The 14,595-nt window shown below is 60.0% G+C and overlaps 2 protein-coding genes across 3 annotated transcripts; one reads left to right on the plus strand and one right to left on the minus strand.

The window, feature by feature from the left end:
- The first annotated feature begins 666 nt into the window (after positions 1 to 666).
- Positions 667 to 7,749, plus strand: Plekhn1 (pleckstrin homology domain containing N1). The gene is made up of 15 exons (XM_027947675.2): positions 667 to 803; positions 893 to 992; positions 3,440 to 3,586; positions 3,672 to 3,752; positions 3,827 to 3,899; positions 4,049 to 4,176; positions 4,249 to 4,380; positions 4,467 to 4,547; positions 5,125 to 5,194; positions 5,335 to 5,483; positions 5,596 to 5,751; positions 5,961 to 6,104; positions 6,259 to 6,399; positions 6,578 to 6,805; positions 7,039 to 7,749. The coding sequence occupies exons 1-15, from the start codon at positions 721 to 723 to the stop codon at positions 7,261 to 7,263; spliced, it is 1,938 nt and encodes a 645-aa protein (XP_027803476.2). The 5' UTR covers positions 667 to 720; the 3' UTR covers positions 7,264 to 7,749.
- Perm1 (PPARGC1 and ESRR induced regulator, muscle 1) lies at positions 7,748 to 13,171 on the minus strand. 2 transcript variants are annotated; one of them, XM_071617220.1, is made up of 4 exons: positions 13,087 to 13,122; positions 9,736 to 12,184; positions 9,101 to 9,226; positions 7,748 to 8,816 (listed from the first exon to the last, which is right to left on the minus strand). In XM_071617220.1, the coding sequence occupies exons 2-4, from the start codon at positions 12,167 to 12,169 to the stop codon at positions 8,704 to 8,706; spliced, it is 2,673 nt and encodes an 890-aa protein (XP_071473321.1). In that variant the 5' UTR covers positions 12,170 to 12,184; positions 13,087 to 13,122; the 3' UTR covers positions 7,748 to 8,703. The 2 variants fall into 2 exon arrangements, with proteins under 2 accessions (XP_071473321.1, XP_071473320.1); XM_071617219.1 differs by having other exon boundaries at positions 9,736 to 13,171.
- Between the last annotated feature and the right edge of the window lie 1,424 nt (positions 13,172 to 14,595).

Raw genomic sequence — 14,595 nt, forward strand, 5'->3', positions numbered from 1 at the left:
TTGCAGGGGGAGGTAGGGGAGGTGGGCTACTAACCTGGTCCTGAGAATTCCCTGTGACATTCCAGGTTTGGGGGTTGGGATCACTTGTGGAGGATAAGGCCCTCCACGCTGCCATTACTGTCTGGGCACCTGGGAAATGTGTGACCTTCTTGCATTTAGTTAAGTCTTGGGGACAATGACTTATGGTTGGAGTGAGGGTTGGCCCCAGGCTTCTGGCTTCCCCCTTCCCCATGGTTGCAAACTCCTGCTTCTGTGGCTGAGGGTGAGCACTCTCTTGACAGCTCCTAGTGACTCAGACCAATTGGGATAAGCATAAAAACCGGATATGTGCTCAGGTTGGGGGGTGGGCAACTAGAAGGGAAGGTCACTGGATTCCTAGGCTTTAGTGCCCAGTCACCCCCAACCTGAACACAGGCAGGCGCGGTGCCCACAGAGCAGGCGCTACTGATCCTCCTGGGAGGCTGGAAGCTCTGGTCCCCATCCGAGGAGATGCCCTTTTCCTCTGCCCCAGAGCTGTGCAGAAGAACCCAGCCCGGGTCCATTGGGAGGCTGGGCTCAGGTGGAGCCAAGCCCCTCCCAGAAAGGCTCCTCCCCCCACCCCTGAGTAGGCGCGAAGCAGTCCCACAGCCCCGCCCACTCGCGGGAGGCGGGGGCAGGATCCCGACCCCGGGACCCAGACCTGTCTACCGGCTCGGTCCAAGCCAGCCGCCGCTCGGACCCATGGGGAACAGCCACTGCGTCCCTCAGACCCCCAGGAGGCTGCGGGCCTCCTTCTCCAGGAAACCCTCGCTGAAGGGAAATAGGTGAGAGGGGCGGCCTCAGCCACCCGGGAACACGGTCTCCCTCGACCCGACCCAGGCCGAGCCCCAAACCCCCTTTCACTTGTCCCCAGAGAGGACACCTCGAGGAAGCTGGCGGGCCTGTTCGGCTCCGAGGCTGGCCCCGACGGGGACGCCGCGGCGGACAAGATCTTCTACTACATCCCTGGGACGGTGAGCCGAGGGCGTGTCCCGCCGGAGCGGCAGCTGCCCGCGGTGCTGAGGCATTGAGCGCCCGGCCGGTGTGGCAGGCCCCCATCTGTCGCCAGGCCTGGGGTCTGAGTGCAGCTCTGCGCTCGCTTCTGTGTCGTATGCCAGCGTGTGCGTCGCAGTTTTGCACAGCTAAGGGTCATCCCAGTCAGCTCAGGGGATTTAGATCCAAAGGGAGGTGAGGAAGTGGACACTGCCCCGCCCTGGGAAGCTCATCCGCCGAAAGTCTGGCCCAGAACGAAACCCAGACTGGGACTGAGTCAGTGGTGAGCCGTGCGCCTGGCCTCTGGGCGGGGCCTCTGAAGCTTCTCAGGGGTAGGCGGCGCCAGCTTAGGTCTCCAGCTCACCGGTTGCGTCTATGCTGCAGTTCTTTGGGTGATGTCGCTTGAGAAAGTAAAGGGTTTCAGGCGACAGAGAGCCAGCTGGTCACCTACTGCAGGCCTTAGTTTCTCCTTCAGGGTCTCGCAGGAAAGTGCTCCCAGATATCCACTGCCCACTGCAATCCTACCTATGCTGGTGCCTCCTGCCCCGGCACGGAAAGGAAGTGACCACGAAGCACTTGTTAGGCTACTTCTCCGGAAGGAACTGAGGGTGCCCTGTGGGACGGTGGACTGGCTGAGTAGAGGAGCCCTAGCCTCTTTCCCCAACAGCTGGCACCGGTTGGGGCAGAACCTAGACTGATGCTCCCTCCTGTGGGACCATGCCCGCGGATCTTCTGCTGGAAGTGGGGGCGCGGACTCTGGGCCAGGACTGAAGCAGCTGGCATGGGCTCCCAGAGCCTACCTTTCTCACTGTCCCACCAGGCTGGGACCCCGTGTCCTCCCCTGTCCCCTGTCTAAGGTCTCAGGGCTCTTGCGGTCAGCTGCTGGCTTCAGAAACTATGCTGCCTCAGAGAAGGGGCTACATCTCAGACCCTGACTCTCTCTGTTCAGCCCAGGATAGGCAGTGTGACCCTGGAGGGAGTCCCATGAGGCATGGTGTCCCTAGTGGTCCTCCCTTGGAAAAGGGTCAAGACCCCTTGAGCCTTGGGAGATAGGGGCCAGGGAGGGCCCTGGCCAGGCTTCCATCCCTACTGCAGTTCCTAGCTGTCCTTCCCGGGCCCCAAGGCTGACCTAGGCCACAGGACCAGTGGCCTAGCCCTTACGGATTCATGGCCTATTTTTTCGAGAGTGTCATCTGGAATCTTTTCCCACACTGGGTGTGGGTGCAGAAGGCCCCACCCAGAGGCAGAGAAGCCGGGGGAACTGTGATCTGTCTGTTCACATTCCTAGGCTTGCCCAAGGGGCAGCTTGGCTTGGCCAGGACACAGCAGCCCTGCAGGTGACCCAAATGTGACCCCCAACAGAATTTGCCCCTAGGCTAGTAGGTCACAGTCCTCTCCAGGCCCTTAGCACCTGACTCCTATCTGACCCTGGCTCTGATATCAAAGCCCCCATTCGTAGAGAACGAACTCCCTGCCAGGACTACCTAAGTGCTGTGTAGACATTGGCCCTTCTTCCTTCCCTTCAGCGTAATGCATTGACCGCCCCCCCCCCCCAGCACGTTCCAGGCCCTGGAGACTCAGCAGTGGCAGATAGACAGAAGGACTAAGTAGAAATAGAGTAAGTCAACTGTGGTCAGGCAGCTAACTAGAACAGGAAAGGCTGGAATTTTAGAAGAGTGTGCAGCCAGGGAGAAGGTAAGAGCTGAGCAAAGGCCTGAAGGTTGTGACGTGGAGAGTCAGTGCTGAGTGGCCCCAGCCAAGGGAACAGCCCGATTCAGACATGTGCCTGATTTGAGAGAAAGAGAGGGAGGAAGAGTGGAGGGGCAGGTCGCAGAGAACCCTTAGTCATTGCCGTTTTTGTGTGAGAGACTGAGGCCCACGCTCGGTATGCTAGGGCAACTAGCACTTGAGCACCCAGAACTCGTGTTGGTGTCCAAGCAGGCTGCAGTGGGAATATTCACACCAAGGAAATCGGTGGCTATGACAGAGCAGGGCTTGGGCTTTTGCTTTTTTTTTTTTTTTTTTTGTCTGTTTTTGCTTATAGAATCAGGTATTAAGCATTTACCAGTTTATTGGTAAAAGGCAGGGTTTTATGCACTATCTCACCCAGACACCCAAAAAACTCCTTTGAAAAGTCTGGGGAGATTGAACAAACAAAGCAGAGCGGCAGAACCAGGAGGTGCTGAAGATGAGGGTTGACTCCACCGAGTCCCAACTTCTCTGTCACTGCTACCAGGTAGCATGGACTGGGGAGCTGTGTTGTGTGCATGTTGTGTATTCTGCCACCATTCCATGTATTCAGGCTGTGTGCATCTGCCTATGTGTGTTGTGTGGCCTGGCATGGACAGGTCAGGCCTATATGGGTGGCTGAGTAATGGGTTGGGGTTGCTGGCCCTATCTGGCCACTCCCCAAGCCCTACTCCCCTAGGACTTTCCAGGCCTGGAGAATCAGCCGGAGAACTTGGAGCAGCCCATCCTGAGTGTGTTCAAGAAGGGGCGGCGGAAGGTGCCCGTGAGGAACCTGGGCAAGGTGGTACACTATGCCAAGGTCCAGCTGCGGTTCCAGCACAGCCAGGTGGGGGCTGGGGGGCATGCTCAGGGACCCATACCCCACCATCCTGTCTGCCCCAGTCCCTCAGATGGGCATCTGCTCTCCCCAGGATACCAGTGACTGCTACCTGGAGCTGTTCCCTTCCCACCTCTACTTCCAGGCTCACAGTTCTGCAGGACTCACATTCCAGGTAAGGGGCCTGGGCAAGGGTGGGGGAAAGGCCCCTGAGAGTTCCTGCAGCTGCTACTACCTGTTCTCTGGCAGGGGCTGTTGCCGCTGGTGGAGTTGAGCATCTGCCCCCTCGAGGAGACTGGAGAGCATGGCTTCCAGATCACAGGTATGTGGAGGACACTGGCCTCCTAGAAGGTGCCTCCCAGCCAGGGCCATGGATCAATCTGCACAGATCCCTTGGAGAGGGGCCTGTGCTTGGACTCTGGGGCTCCAAGCTTGGGCCCACCTCAGCCCACACTGCTCCTCCACCCCCAGGCCCACTGCCCGCCCCACTCCTCGTTCTCTGCCCCAGTGAAGATGAGCTCCGCTGCTGGCTCTACCACTTGGAAAAGCAGATGGCCCTTGTCGGGGGACTGCGGCGCTGCCACTCTGTGCCCCCGCAGGTCAGTGTCAGGAGCCTGCAAGCCCCTCCCCCCTCTTTCCCTGCCAGCCTACCCTGATGGCCTCCTCCACAGGGCCCCTCAGGGGATGAGCTCCCCTGGTCCCTGCAGCGCCGTCTGACCTGGCTGCGGAGGGCATCTGGGCGTGAACCTGTGGGCAGTGCCATCTGTGCCTCAAGGGTCAAGCTGCAGCACCTGCCTTCACAGGTGGAGGGGATGTGGGGAGGGGATAGGGGAGGTGGGGCAGCCCCTGGCGCCCAGCCCTACCCATGCTGTCTTTTGACCCCTTGCAGGAGCAGTGGGATCGGCTCCTGGTCCTGTACCCCACATCCCTGGCCATCTTCTCTGAGGAACCAGATGGGATTGCCTTTAAGGTGGGCCCTCCGCAGGGTGGACCTGCCCAGGGAGGCATGCTGTGTGGAGTGGGGGCGGCAACTCGGGGAGAACCTGTATATCAAGGCCTGTTGGGACAGAGCACAGGGCTCCACCCATCTGGCTCACTGCCTGGTCAGTCTGATCTCAGCTCTGAGGTGAAAGAGTTCCTCCCTGGAGCACCTTCCTCATCCTGAAGGGCCCTCAGCCACCAGCCAGATCATCGCCCTTGGGCAGGTGGCATGAGGTGGGACCACTCCTGGGAGTCATTGGTATGTGCTCCTGCTGCCTGATGGGCGTGTGCATACATGCCAGTGAGCATGTCCCTGGTGTATACTTAGGAGACACGCAGGGGCTTCCCTGCCTGGGGGGTCAGTCCCCATCTGCTATGTGAGTTGGTGAGCAGACCTGGGTGATGATGTCCCCAGGAGAGACTTTAGCTGCCCTACTTCCTCAGGGAACTGGCCTTGGTGCTGGACTGTCTGGGTGCCCAGCCCAGCTCTGGAAGACTGGGGGATGGGGCCAGGCAGGGGCTGGAGCTGCTCCCAGGAAGGCATAGGCCTCACTCACTGCCCACAGGGGGAGCTGCCACTCACTGCCATCCACATCAACCTGGAAGAGAAGCAGACCCGCTCATTCCTGATCTCAGGTCCGTTCTGACCCAGACTCTGCCCCTGCCTTGGGGCCAGGGGGAACGGGAGCGAGCCTGGTGGACAGCCCAGCTCTTGATGGGGACTCTGTGGGGTACACCTGTGCTGCCAGGCCCCACCTCATGGAGTCTGTGTACAGGCCGACTCATCCATACCATCCGGGTGGTGTGTGCCAGTCATGAAGATCACCGCCACTGGCTGCTCTGCCTCCAGACGATTTCCAGACAGGATGGGGACCCCCTGCTGCTCAACCCTGAGAGCTTCCCAGGCCTGCAGGGGCCCACACAGGTGAGGGGCAGCAGAAGTACCTTGGCTCAGGCCCTGGGGATAGAGGGGTGGGTCCAGACATGGGTGGGTGGGGAGAGGGATTGGCCACCCAGCTCATCCCCTGACTGCCCAGGTCACAGGTGGTGTCCGAGGCTCACTTTCCTCTGATGGACGGACCAGCTGGGATTCAGGGTGCCCAGCGCCCCCCTCCAACCGCACCAGCCACTCCCTCCCTGAGTCCTCAGTGCTGTCCCCTGCAGGCTGCCCTGCTCCTGCCCAGCCTGCACCTGTGAGTACCTGGGGGAATGGCTGAGGAAGAGGGTAGGAGGCAGGAGGCTTCTGTGTGCCTGGGAGACTGGTTCCCACGCCTCGTCAGCCTGAGCCTGGACCCTGGTTCCTGGGTTGGGGGGACTTAGACTGGAGGGAGTGCCATGGGGCCTCAGAGAATTGAGTGGGAAGGGCCAAGAGAACTTTCTGGAAGGTTTTGGTCCCCCACAGGGCCAGCCCGATTCTGAATCTGACTGTGCCAGCATCGGCCCACGGAGAGCAGATCTGAGGCGCAGCAGCCGGTCCAGGGGCCAGGTCCGAGGGGAGCTGCCTGGTCCTGCCGTACCACCACACATGCATCTGGACCTGACCAAGGTGGCCCAGCCCTGCGGGGTGGCTTTCCCTCCTGCCCTGCCTCCCTGGCCTGGTCTCTCAGCCTGGCTGGGCCTGCAGCTCCCAAGGCTTTGCATGCAGATAGAGGTTCTGCTACTTCTAACTCAAGGACTGTCTCTTCCACACCTTCGTTCAGGTGGGCAGGCTGGGCCTGGGGTGTGGCCCAGAGGCCCCAGAGCAGCCCCCGGAGGCACCACACTCCCCGCTGTATGCTGATCCCTACACCCCACCTGCCACTTCCCATCGCAGGATCGCAGGCATCAGGGGCCTGGATGAGGTCAGTTGCCTGCTGGTGACAGGGCTGAATGTGCCACAGCCTGCAGTCAGGGAGATGCCAAAACCTGAGGTTTGCTCAGGCTATGATGGGAGGCTCAGGGGGGTGCCTGGGGCAGGAATCCCTGTGCTCCCTGGTGGCCCTCACCCAGGGCCTCACGTTACCCACATTCTCCTGGCAGTTCCTCAGTGCAGTACGAAGCTCACCTGGACCAGAGCCTTCCAGCCCATTCCCCTTGGTCCCTGTGTCTGTGCCTGTCTCTGATCCCTGCTCTGGACTCTCCAGCTCTCCTGGCCCCCCAGCTCCCCATTTGGTCTCCAAGAAAGGAGCCCTGCAGTCCCGAGCTTCTCGGAGACACCGGGGTTCCATCAAGGACCGGGGTCCACAGCCCCCGGATTCCCCTCAGCTTGTGAGTAGCAGCCCCCACTGTGGGAGGAGGAGTGAGGAGGCCCAGTCCCTGGGCCCAAGGGTGCTGGGCAGACCTAGAACTTCGAGGGAGCAGGAGAGAGAGAAATAGGAGAATGTGGGGCCAGCAGGACCAGGAGACAATGATGGCAGGGTCGTGGCAGGTTCTAGGCTGATCTTTATGCTCCCTTCCCGGGGATCTGCCCTGCTCTCAGACTTGTGGTTTGGGGTTCCCAGGTCTCCCCTGCCAGGGAAGTGTCACCTAGCCCTCTGCCACCTCCCTCAGGTGAGTGGGGTTCCTGCCTCCCTGGGGGTAAGTACGAACCAGGATGTAGCTTCCTGCAGGCTGATGGGTCTCTGCCCTCCCTACCAGATGGTGACAAGACTTCATCTTCCTCCCACCAGAAATGGCCACGGCTCAGAAGGCTGGAGGCAGAGGGGGGGCTCATCCAGTGGATCTGATGGCCCCTGGCCAGGGCTACTTGTCAGAACCACATTTGTCCAGTTCTGACCCTGGAGAGGGATCTGCAGTCACCTAATCTTTTGACCCATGTCAAATCCCCAGCGTGGGTCTGACCCCAGCAAGTCCAAGGAGTGTCCAGGACCTGAGGGCAGATGGGTAGCAGCTGGAATAGCTAAGAATAGGTGCCTCATCCCTGGGGACACCCTGGCTGTGTGGCTGACCACAACCCAGCAAGGGTCTTCAGGGAGGTGCTGAACATCTGCAGATGCCATCTGCAGCTCTGCCCTCAGGGAGGGAACTTAACCTGGAAGTTGGGGGCCACATGGATGTGCAGGACAGAGGGCTAAGTCAGGTTGGCAGAGTCTGAGTGTGTGAGGTTGGAGCATGAGGTTCCTAGGTCTCAAGGTGTGAACCAGCACAGGCAGGGGTGGGACGGTCAGTGCTTGGGTGTATGGATGGGGCTAGTCAGACACTGATGCCATAAACAAGGAAGAGAGAGGAGATTTTATTGGTGCTACCTGTGTCCTCCACCAAGGAACCAGGAATCTCCCAGCATCCTGAAGACCCTGTGCACACTGCCCTGGGCAGACCCCCTGCCACTGCTCTGCCACCTCCGGCCCCACTCACCTTCCCACCCCATCTCTGACTCTCCCAGCCTTGACCTCCACAGCAGCTGACCCATGGGAGCAGGGACAAGTCCAAGCCAAGTCCTCATGGGTGAGGCCACCAGGTTGTGCCTGAATCCTCATCCAGGTCTCCTCAGAGGAGCCAAGGTCCTGCCCCATAGACTCCCCACCACAGGGGCTGCAGCAACCACTGGAGGTGTCTGGGCATCTGCCCAGGTCTACCCACCACCACTACCTTGACCACGTCCTTTGGGGCTCAGGGTTCAAGAGGCTCTTGTGAGCAGGGCAGATGCCCCAGAACATGCCCCTAGCTCCTATGGCCCCTAGCATCCCTGTCCTGACCCCACCCAAACCCAGCACTGCCTTGCCCCTCTCTGCCACTCCTAATTCCAGTATCTTCTCCTGCCACTTCCCCCCAACCTATAACCAGATGAAACACAATGCCCAGTTAAGTTAGATTTCAGATCATCAACAATAATTTCTTAGTGTAAATTTATCCCAAATATTGCATGTCTGAAATTCAAATTTAACTGGATGCCCTGTGCTTTTCATTTGCTAATTCAATACCCTATTAACTAGTTCCCTGCTCAGTCCCTACCCACCCAGATTTCCAAATTTCCTTCCTCCAAGGGGAGGGGAGCGGCCTCAGCCCCTGGCTGGGCCTCAGGTGGAGTCCAAGGGAGCCAGCCCCACAGACACTGGCTCCCTCCTGGACGCCCTGGAAGACAGGGGTCAGAGGGCAAGGAGGAGGGCAGCACCTCCTGGCACCATGCTTGTCTCCTGTCCTGCGTCTTCGTGGTCCAGGTCTGGCTGCTAGGAGGTGGGACTTGGGCTGCGGCTACAGCTGCGGCTGGGACTGCGCCCTCGCCTCACACGCCTGCGGAAGTAGCGGATGGCAGAGATGGTGCCAATGTTGGCCAGCAAGACTGAAAGAGAAGCACAAGGTCTCCTGGTGCCGGCTCCTGCCAGTCATCCCCTTCTGGCCACATGACTCAGTCCTCAGAGGGCAGGACAAGGCCAGCGGGACAGAGCAATGGGGTGGAAGACGGTCAGCAGGGGAGAAGCAGAGTTGGGGAGAAACCTGTGCCTCCAGCGCACACCTCCTCCCTGGGTGCACACCTCCTCCCTAGGGGCCCAGGTGAGGCTGAACAAGGAAGCCCCTCCTTGTGACTCCTAGGCACAAGCTCCCTCTGCCCCCAGAGCCCCACACCTGTTTTCCAAGCGTCCGGGGTATGTAGATCTGACGTTCTCACAGCCCAGGTGGCAAAAGCCACAAACACCAGACACATGTCATTCTGACTGAAGGGAGAGGAGGCCAGGGGACTGCAGAGCTCCCCTAGGAGAGAGAAGTACACCAGAGCTTGACTGCTGCACCCCGAGACGCGCCTGCCAGGACACGTCCACCCTGACACATGTGCCCTGAACACATCTGCCCTGGGCACGCCTGCCAGGACATGTCCACCCTGGGACATGTGTACCCTAGACCCACCAGTCCTAAGAATCACCTGTGCTGCCATCACCTGCCTCACCAAGGCCCAAGTAAGAGCACCCCCAGCACCTATCCTGCTAGAGGCGGTTTAGAGACGGGCTTTCCCGGCATTTGGGCCTGGACTCAGGTCAAACCCCTGAATGGCCATGGTGCCCGGCCTCAGCCGCCCCATGTGGACTGTGTCCTGGGATTCCTGGAGCTTGCCCTTACCTCCCAACAGGTTCCCAAGGCCCCCCCACCCAGAGGCTGATGACCCAAGATCATGCTCCATCCCCACCCCCATAGCCCTTCTGGCTGGGCTCCCTGGACAGTGTGTTCCCAGACCTGGATGGACTTAGGGCCTAAGCAGAACGTACCTGCCCGCCTGACTGCCAGGCTGAGTTGTTCCACTGTGGCTGGGCTGGGCTCAGGCGAGATCCTGGGCCCCGCTTCCCTGGGGTGCTCTGAGGCCCGCAGCTGGAGAAGGGATGGCAGCACACCCCCAAACCCATCCTCCTCAAGGAAGTGTTCGTAGGCCTCAGGGATAGAAATGGGCACCAGGTCACCAGGGGGTGCCACTGGCACAGCCTCGACCCTCGGGGGCGGGGCTGCAGCTGGGGAACAGCACCCCTGATGCTGGGGCATCTGGCCCTGGAAATCCCGGAAGAAGAACTCGCATGTGTCCGGCCACTGGACTTCGCCTAGGGCCTGGCTGGCTCCCTCCTCTGCCACACTTTCGTCCTCCTCCTCAATGGTGTCACAGAAGAAGAACTCATAGGCCTCGGGGAGGGTCACTGCAAAGCTGCTGCCCAGCCCAGGCCTCACTGAGGCAGAAGGAGCAGGGGGCGGCAGGTGCTTGAGGATCCGCGGCTGGGGGGGCCGGGGCCCGACTGCCACAGCGTTCCAGGCTGCAGACCCCTCATGGCCCCCCATTGCCATTCTGAGGGCTGAGGGCCGGGGTGTGACTGGTGAGGGTGGGCCCTCGGCCCCTGCTGACCTTGGCTTCTCCTCCGGTCTGGGCACTGCCGTAGAAAATCGTACCTTCTTCCTCTTGGGAGCCTGCATGGGGCCCTGCAGGGGCTCGCCCTCAGGGGGTCCTGGGGTCCCTTCAGAGGGCTGCTCTCTGGGCTTCTCTTGGGGTCCCCCAGGAGGAACAATCACCTCTGTCCCCACAGTGTCAGACCCTGCTTGGGGGACAGGGGCCCAGGAGGGCTCAGCAGCACTGGCTCTGGGGGCAGGTGTGGATACAGGTGCTTCAGACTCAGCCTTGGAAACAGAGTGCGGCAGAGCTGTGCACGGCAGGGCCACAGAGACAAGAGTAGAGGAATCCACCGCTGCTGCATGCAGGTCCACACACACTCTTGGTGTGGAGACAGGTGTAGATCCAATCTGGACACGCTGAGGCTCAGAGGCAGATGTAGACATGGCCGTGTCAGGTTGAGGCTTAGAGGCAGGTGTAGATAAAGCCTCATCAGGTTGGAGTTTGGAGACAGGTGTAGACAAATCCATGTTGGGTAGACTTTCAGAGGGAGATGTAGATGAAGCCATGTTGGGTTGAGGCTTGCATGCAGGTGTAGACAAAGTCACATCAGAGTGAGGTTTAGAGGCAGGCACAGACAAAGCCACATTGGGTTGAGACTCAGAGGCAGGCATAGACAGACCCACGTTGGGTGGAGGCTCAGAGGCAGGTGTAGATGAAGCCATGTCAGACTGAGGTTTGGAGGCAGGTGCAGAGAAAGCCACATCAGGTTGAGGCTCAGAGTCAAGCATACACAGATTCATGTTGGGTTGAATCTTGCAAGCAGGTATAGACAGACCCATGTCAATTTGAGGCTTGGAGGCAGGTGTAGACAGAGCCACATCTGGCTTAGCCAGGGAGACATTTGGATGAGTTTCCTGAACAGATATGGATACCGTGTGTAGCTCAGCTCTAGGAGTTATTCTGATCTGGTCTGTACCTTGCTCAGTGACAGGCACAGGTGTACACAGACCCCAGCCTGGCCCTGGACTGGCAGCATGCTCAGGGGGACGAACACTCAGCTCCGGAGCACCTGCAGAGTCTGGCTCCAGTGTGTCCTGCTGGGCTCCTGCTGTCAGCTTTGCTGCCCCGGCCACAAACCCCTTGCCCCTGGACCCAGCCAGGCCAGTGCCCTCCTCAGGCCTGGTCTCAGTGGGCAGCAGGGAGCCCAGATGGGCAACAGCAGGGCCTGGGGCTCCTGAGCGCCCTCCCCCCTTTGCACCCACAGTACGTCTCTTCTTGCGCCCAGGGCTCCGTGCTGGGGCTCCAGGGCTGTCGGGGGGTTTCTGGGAGGTGGGGCTGAAGCTAGGAGACTCAGGACTCCGAGGGGGCTCACCAGGGGGGCTGGGGGCCGGGCTCTGCAGGAGCCTCTGCATCTCCTCTCTGGAAGCTGCTGACCGTGAGAGGACTGAGCACTGACCGGGACGGGCAGCACCTGAGCCAAGGGACAGAAGAGCTTCTGACTGTGCGGACGTGCCGGCTGCCTGCTGACCAGGTCCCAGAGCCAGGACAGGCTCACCCTGAGACCTTCTGACCAGCTGTCCTGTGGCCACGGCGTCCTCCTCTTCACAGCTCTGACAGTCCCTCCTCCTGGGAGCAAGCTGCCCAGTAAGAAGGGGTGGGGGCCCAGGGGGGCTGCTGCCACTGCTGTCCCCTTGGTCAATGTCACTGGACAAGAGCTCATCTCCAGAGGCTAGGCCAGCCTGCAGGAGACCACACTCATCAGCAGTGGCAGAGAACTCAGCCCAGTCCCGGTCACTGAGCTGGACGCTGTACTGGAAGTTGTCCATCATGGGTCAACAGAGGTGCTGGAGAGGCAGCAGAGTGCGGGGCCGGGTGGAGTCTTTACAGGCCCAGGCTCTGGGCACCAACCTGCTCACCTGCTACCACCCCCCCCAGGGGTGCCCCCATCTCCCTGGTGCACCATCTCCACCCTGAAAGAGAGCAAAACCCTTTCTTCTGAATGAAAAAAATCCTCAGCTCCCACTTGCCTTGTCTCCTAATCATCTCTAAATGGTAACTTTATCACACCACACTGCCACCGTCCTGCAATCAAACAGGACCCTGAACTAGCGGGTAAACCAGCTTTCATGGCATTTGCCTTCCCACCCCCCCAGCAGCCCTGGGCCTCTCTGACCTCCTGGCTGCCTCTGCTCCCTTAGAGCAGACTGCACCAGGACAACCCGCCAGGGATCAGGGCCCCTGGAGATGGTCAGCCCTGGGCGGTCCCAGCATGCTCTAGTTGGCAGCAGGTCATAGACTGGAGGCTGCAGTGTCCAGGAGGTGACCAGCCTGGGGCAATGACCTTCACCAGCTTTGGCTGGGACCAGATTCCTCTGAGCTCACCAAGGTCAGAGCTGGTTCAGGGGTCAGCAGGAAAAGCTTGGGCTGGATGTTACAGAGCAGAGCTGAGTCCCTGACCCCTAATGGCCCCCTCACGTTATCCTCAGGATCTGCACCCCTGGCTGAGTTCACCTGAGCTGGTGAGAGCCAGCCTCTGCCTCCAGGGGGGCTGCTCCTTAGGCTCTTGGTGAGACACTGCCAGACCCAGAGGAAAGGAGGTCACTGGCTGGGACAGTCCTGAGCCAAAGCTGTCTGGAGACCAGAGTACGGTGGCTTTCTGCCCACTGACTCGAGCCCTCCTCTCTGGCCTGGGGGCTATCTGCTAATGGGAGCCTTGGACAGGAGTGTGGGGCTGATCACATCCTACCTGGTCTAGGCAGCCAGCCGGGCAGTGGAACTGGGAGTTCACACAGCCCGTTCCAGGGCAGCATGGTGCTATGCTCTCCCTGCAGGCTCCACCCCTACTGCCCAAAATACCTCGTCCCTGTGCACACATGACCCGTGCCACTCAGGGCTCAGGCCACAAATAGATGGCATTTGAGGAGCCTTCAGTTACGTGATGGACGTCGTCCTGGTGCAGATCCAGGCCCAGAGTTGGTGCCAGCCAAGGTCACAGCAGGCTCTGGCCAGAGAATGCTGACCAGTGACCAGCCCTGCACAGGCCTCCCGTTCCCAGGAAGGAGGCTGCCTGCACTTCCATCTTGCCACGAGCCTCAGGCCCATGTGTACCCTGCCCCCAGAGTGTCTCCCGCCCAGCTTTTCAGATGAACCCTCACCCACCCAGGGCAGGACTGTGCCTCCCTGGCCTACCTCCTGGGATCAGTCTCCCCCGAGGCATTGTTGAAGCTGATGGTGGACTGGAGAGCAGGTGGGGGCATTCTTTGCTCTCTGTGGAGGCCTCCCATAATAGGCCTCAGAGAAGGGCTGGGAGGGCTGGGGGTACAAAGTGGTTTCATTCCTGACTCAACTCTTGTGGACAGACCCAGGATGGGGTGGCCTTTTCCTCAGGAAGAGTCTGGCAGGGCGATGCAGAATCTTTGCAAGCCCCTGAACACTTCTCTGAAACTCATCCATTCTGAGAGGGGAATCAGGATGACCCTTATTCCTGAAGGTTATGAGGCACAGAGAGGGTGAGTAATGTGCACACAGCCACAAAGTCGGTGGCAGAGCTGGGTCACATGACCCTGTCCTTAGCCCTGCTTCAGCTGCAGAGCGGGGGCACCCTCCAGGTCCTCTAGGGCAGGATTGGTGGCCATTCTCAGGCCCCGAGTCAGAGGACAAGAGGAAAGCAGGGGAGCCAGACAACATGCGTCTGAACAGACAGGGAGCAAGCTCATGCACAAGCAGCGTGTTCCAGGAGATGGAGCAGGAGCAGAGCGCCCAGAGGGGCCCAAGGCCTCGATGAGCCAAGAGGCTGCAGGGTCCGGAGGAAGCTGATGGCAGGCCAGGTGGAGGGTTGGCTCTTTGATCTGAGTGTGTGCGCCTGCAGGAGGTGCTGGGAAGTGGGTGGCAAGGCAGACCTCTGCAGAAGGGTGTGGCACTGATCAGGCACACCTAGGTGGGCAGCCCACCTGCTTTTATCCCTAATGTAGTGCTGTACCCTTGCACTGATAGGAGTGCCTTGGGGTTACAATCTATGCAACTAGCTACTTTTGACATTGGGGTAGTCGAGGAGGGCTGTGGTTAAAAATGGCTACAATTGGGTCTCTACATCCCAGTTGAAACTAAATACTATATTCCGAAAATGGACCTCAAACTTTCTGCCTCTCACCAGCTGCCTGGGGCAGGCCAGCCCAGCCTGGCTGGAGCTGTGAGAGGAGCCCTACCCCACTGAGCTTCGAATCTGCTCCCCAACTCCAGGCTGCTCCTGGTTCAG

The sequence above is a fragment of the Marmota flaviventris genome, chromosome 10 (assembly GCF_047511675.1).
Source record: "Marmota flaviventris isolate mMarFla1 chromosome 10, mMarFla1.hap1, whole genome shotgun sequence".
Taxonomy (NCBI): Eukaryota; Metazoa; Chordata; class Mammalia; order Rodentia; family Sciuridae; genus Marmota; species Marmota flaviventris.

What these genes read in the sequence shown, in the direction of transcription:
- Perm1 (XM_071617219.1), bottom strand. Translation starts at nt 12,169, where the DNA reads ATGATGGACAACTTCCAGTACAGCGTCCAGCTCAGTGACCGGGACTGG. An exon ending in CCTGGCAGTCAGGCGGGCAG is followed by an intron (nt 9,227 to 9,735) that starts GTACGTTCTGCT and finishes TCTCTCTCCTAG; the next exon opens with GGGAGCTCTGCAGTCCCCTG. An exon ending in CCCGGACGCTTGGAAAACAG is followed by an intron (nt 8,817 to 9,100) that starts GTGTGGGGCTCT and finishes CTTCTCTTTCAG; the next exon opens with TCTTGCTGGCCAACATTGGC.
- Plekhn1 (XM_027947675.2), top strand. Translation starts at nt 721, where the DNA reads ATGGGGAACAGCCACTGCGTCCCTCAGACCCCCAGGAGGCTGCGGGCC. An exon ending in CCCTCGCTGAAGGGAAATAG is followed by an intron (nt 804 to 892) that starts GTGAGAGGGGCG and finishes ACTTGTCCCCAG; the next exon opens with AGAGGACACCTCGAGGAAGC. An exon ending in TCTACTACATCCCTGGGACG is followed by an intron (nt 993 to 3,439) that starts GTGAGCCGAGGG and finishes CTACTCCCCTAG; the next exon opens with GACTTTCCAGGCCTGGAGAA.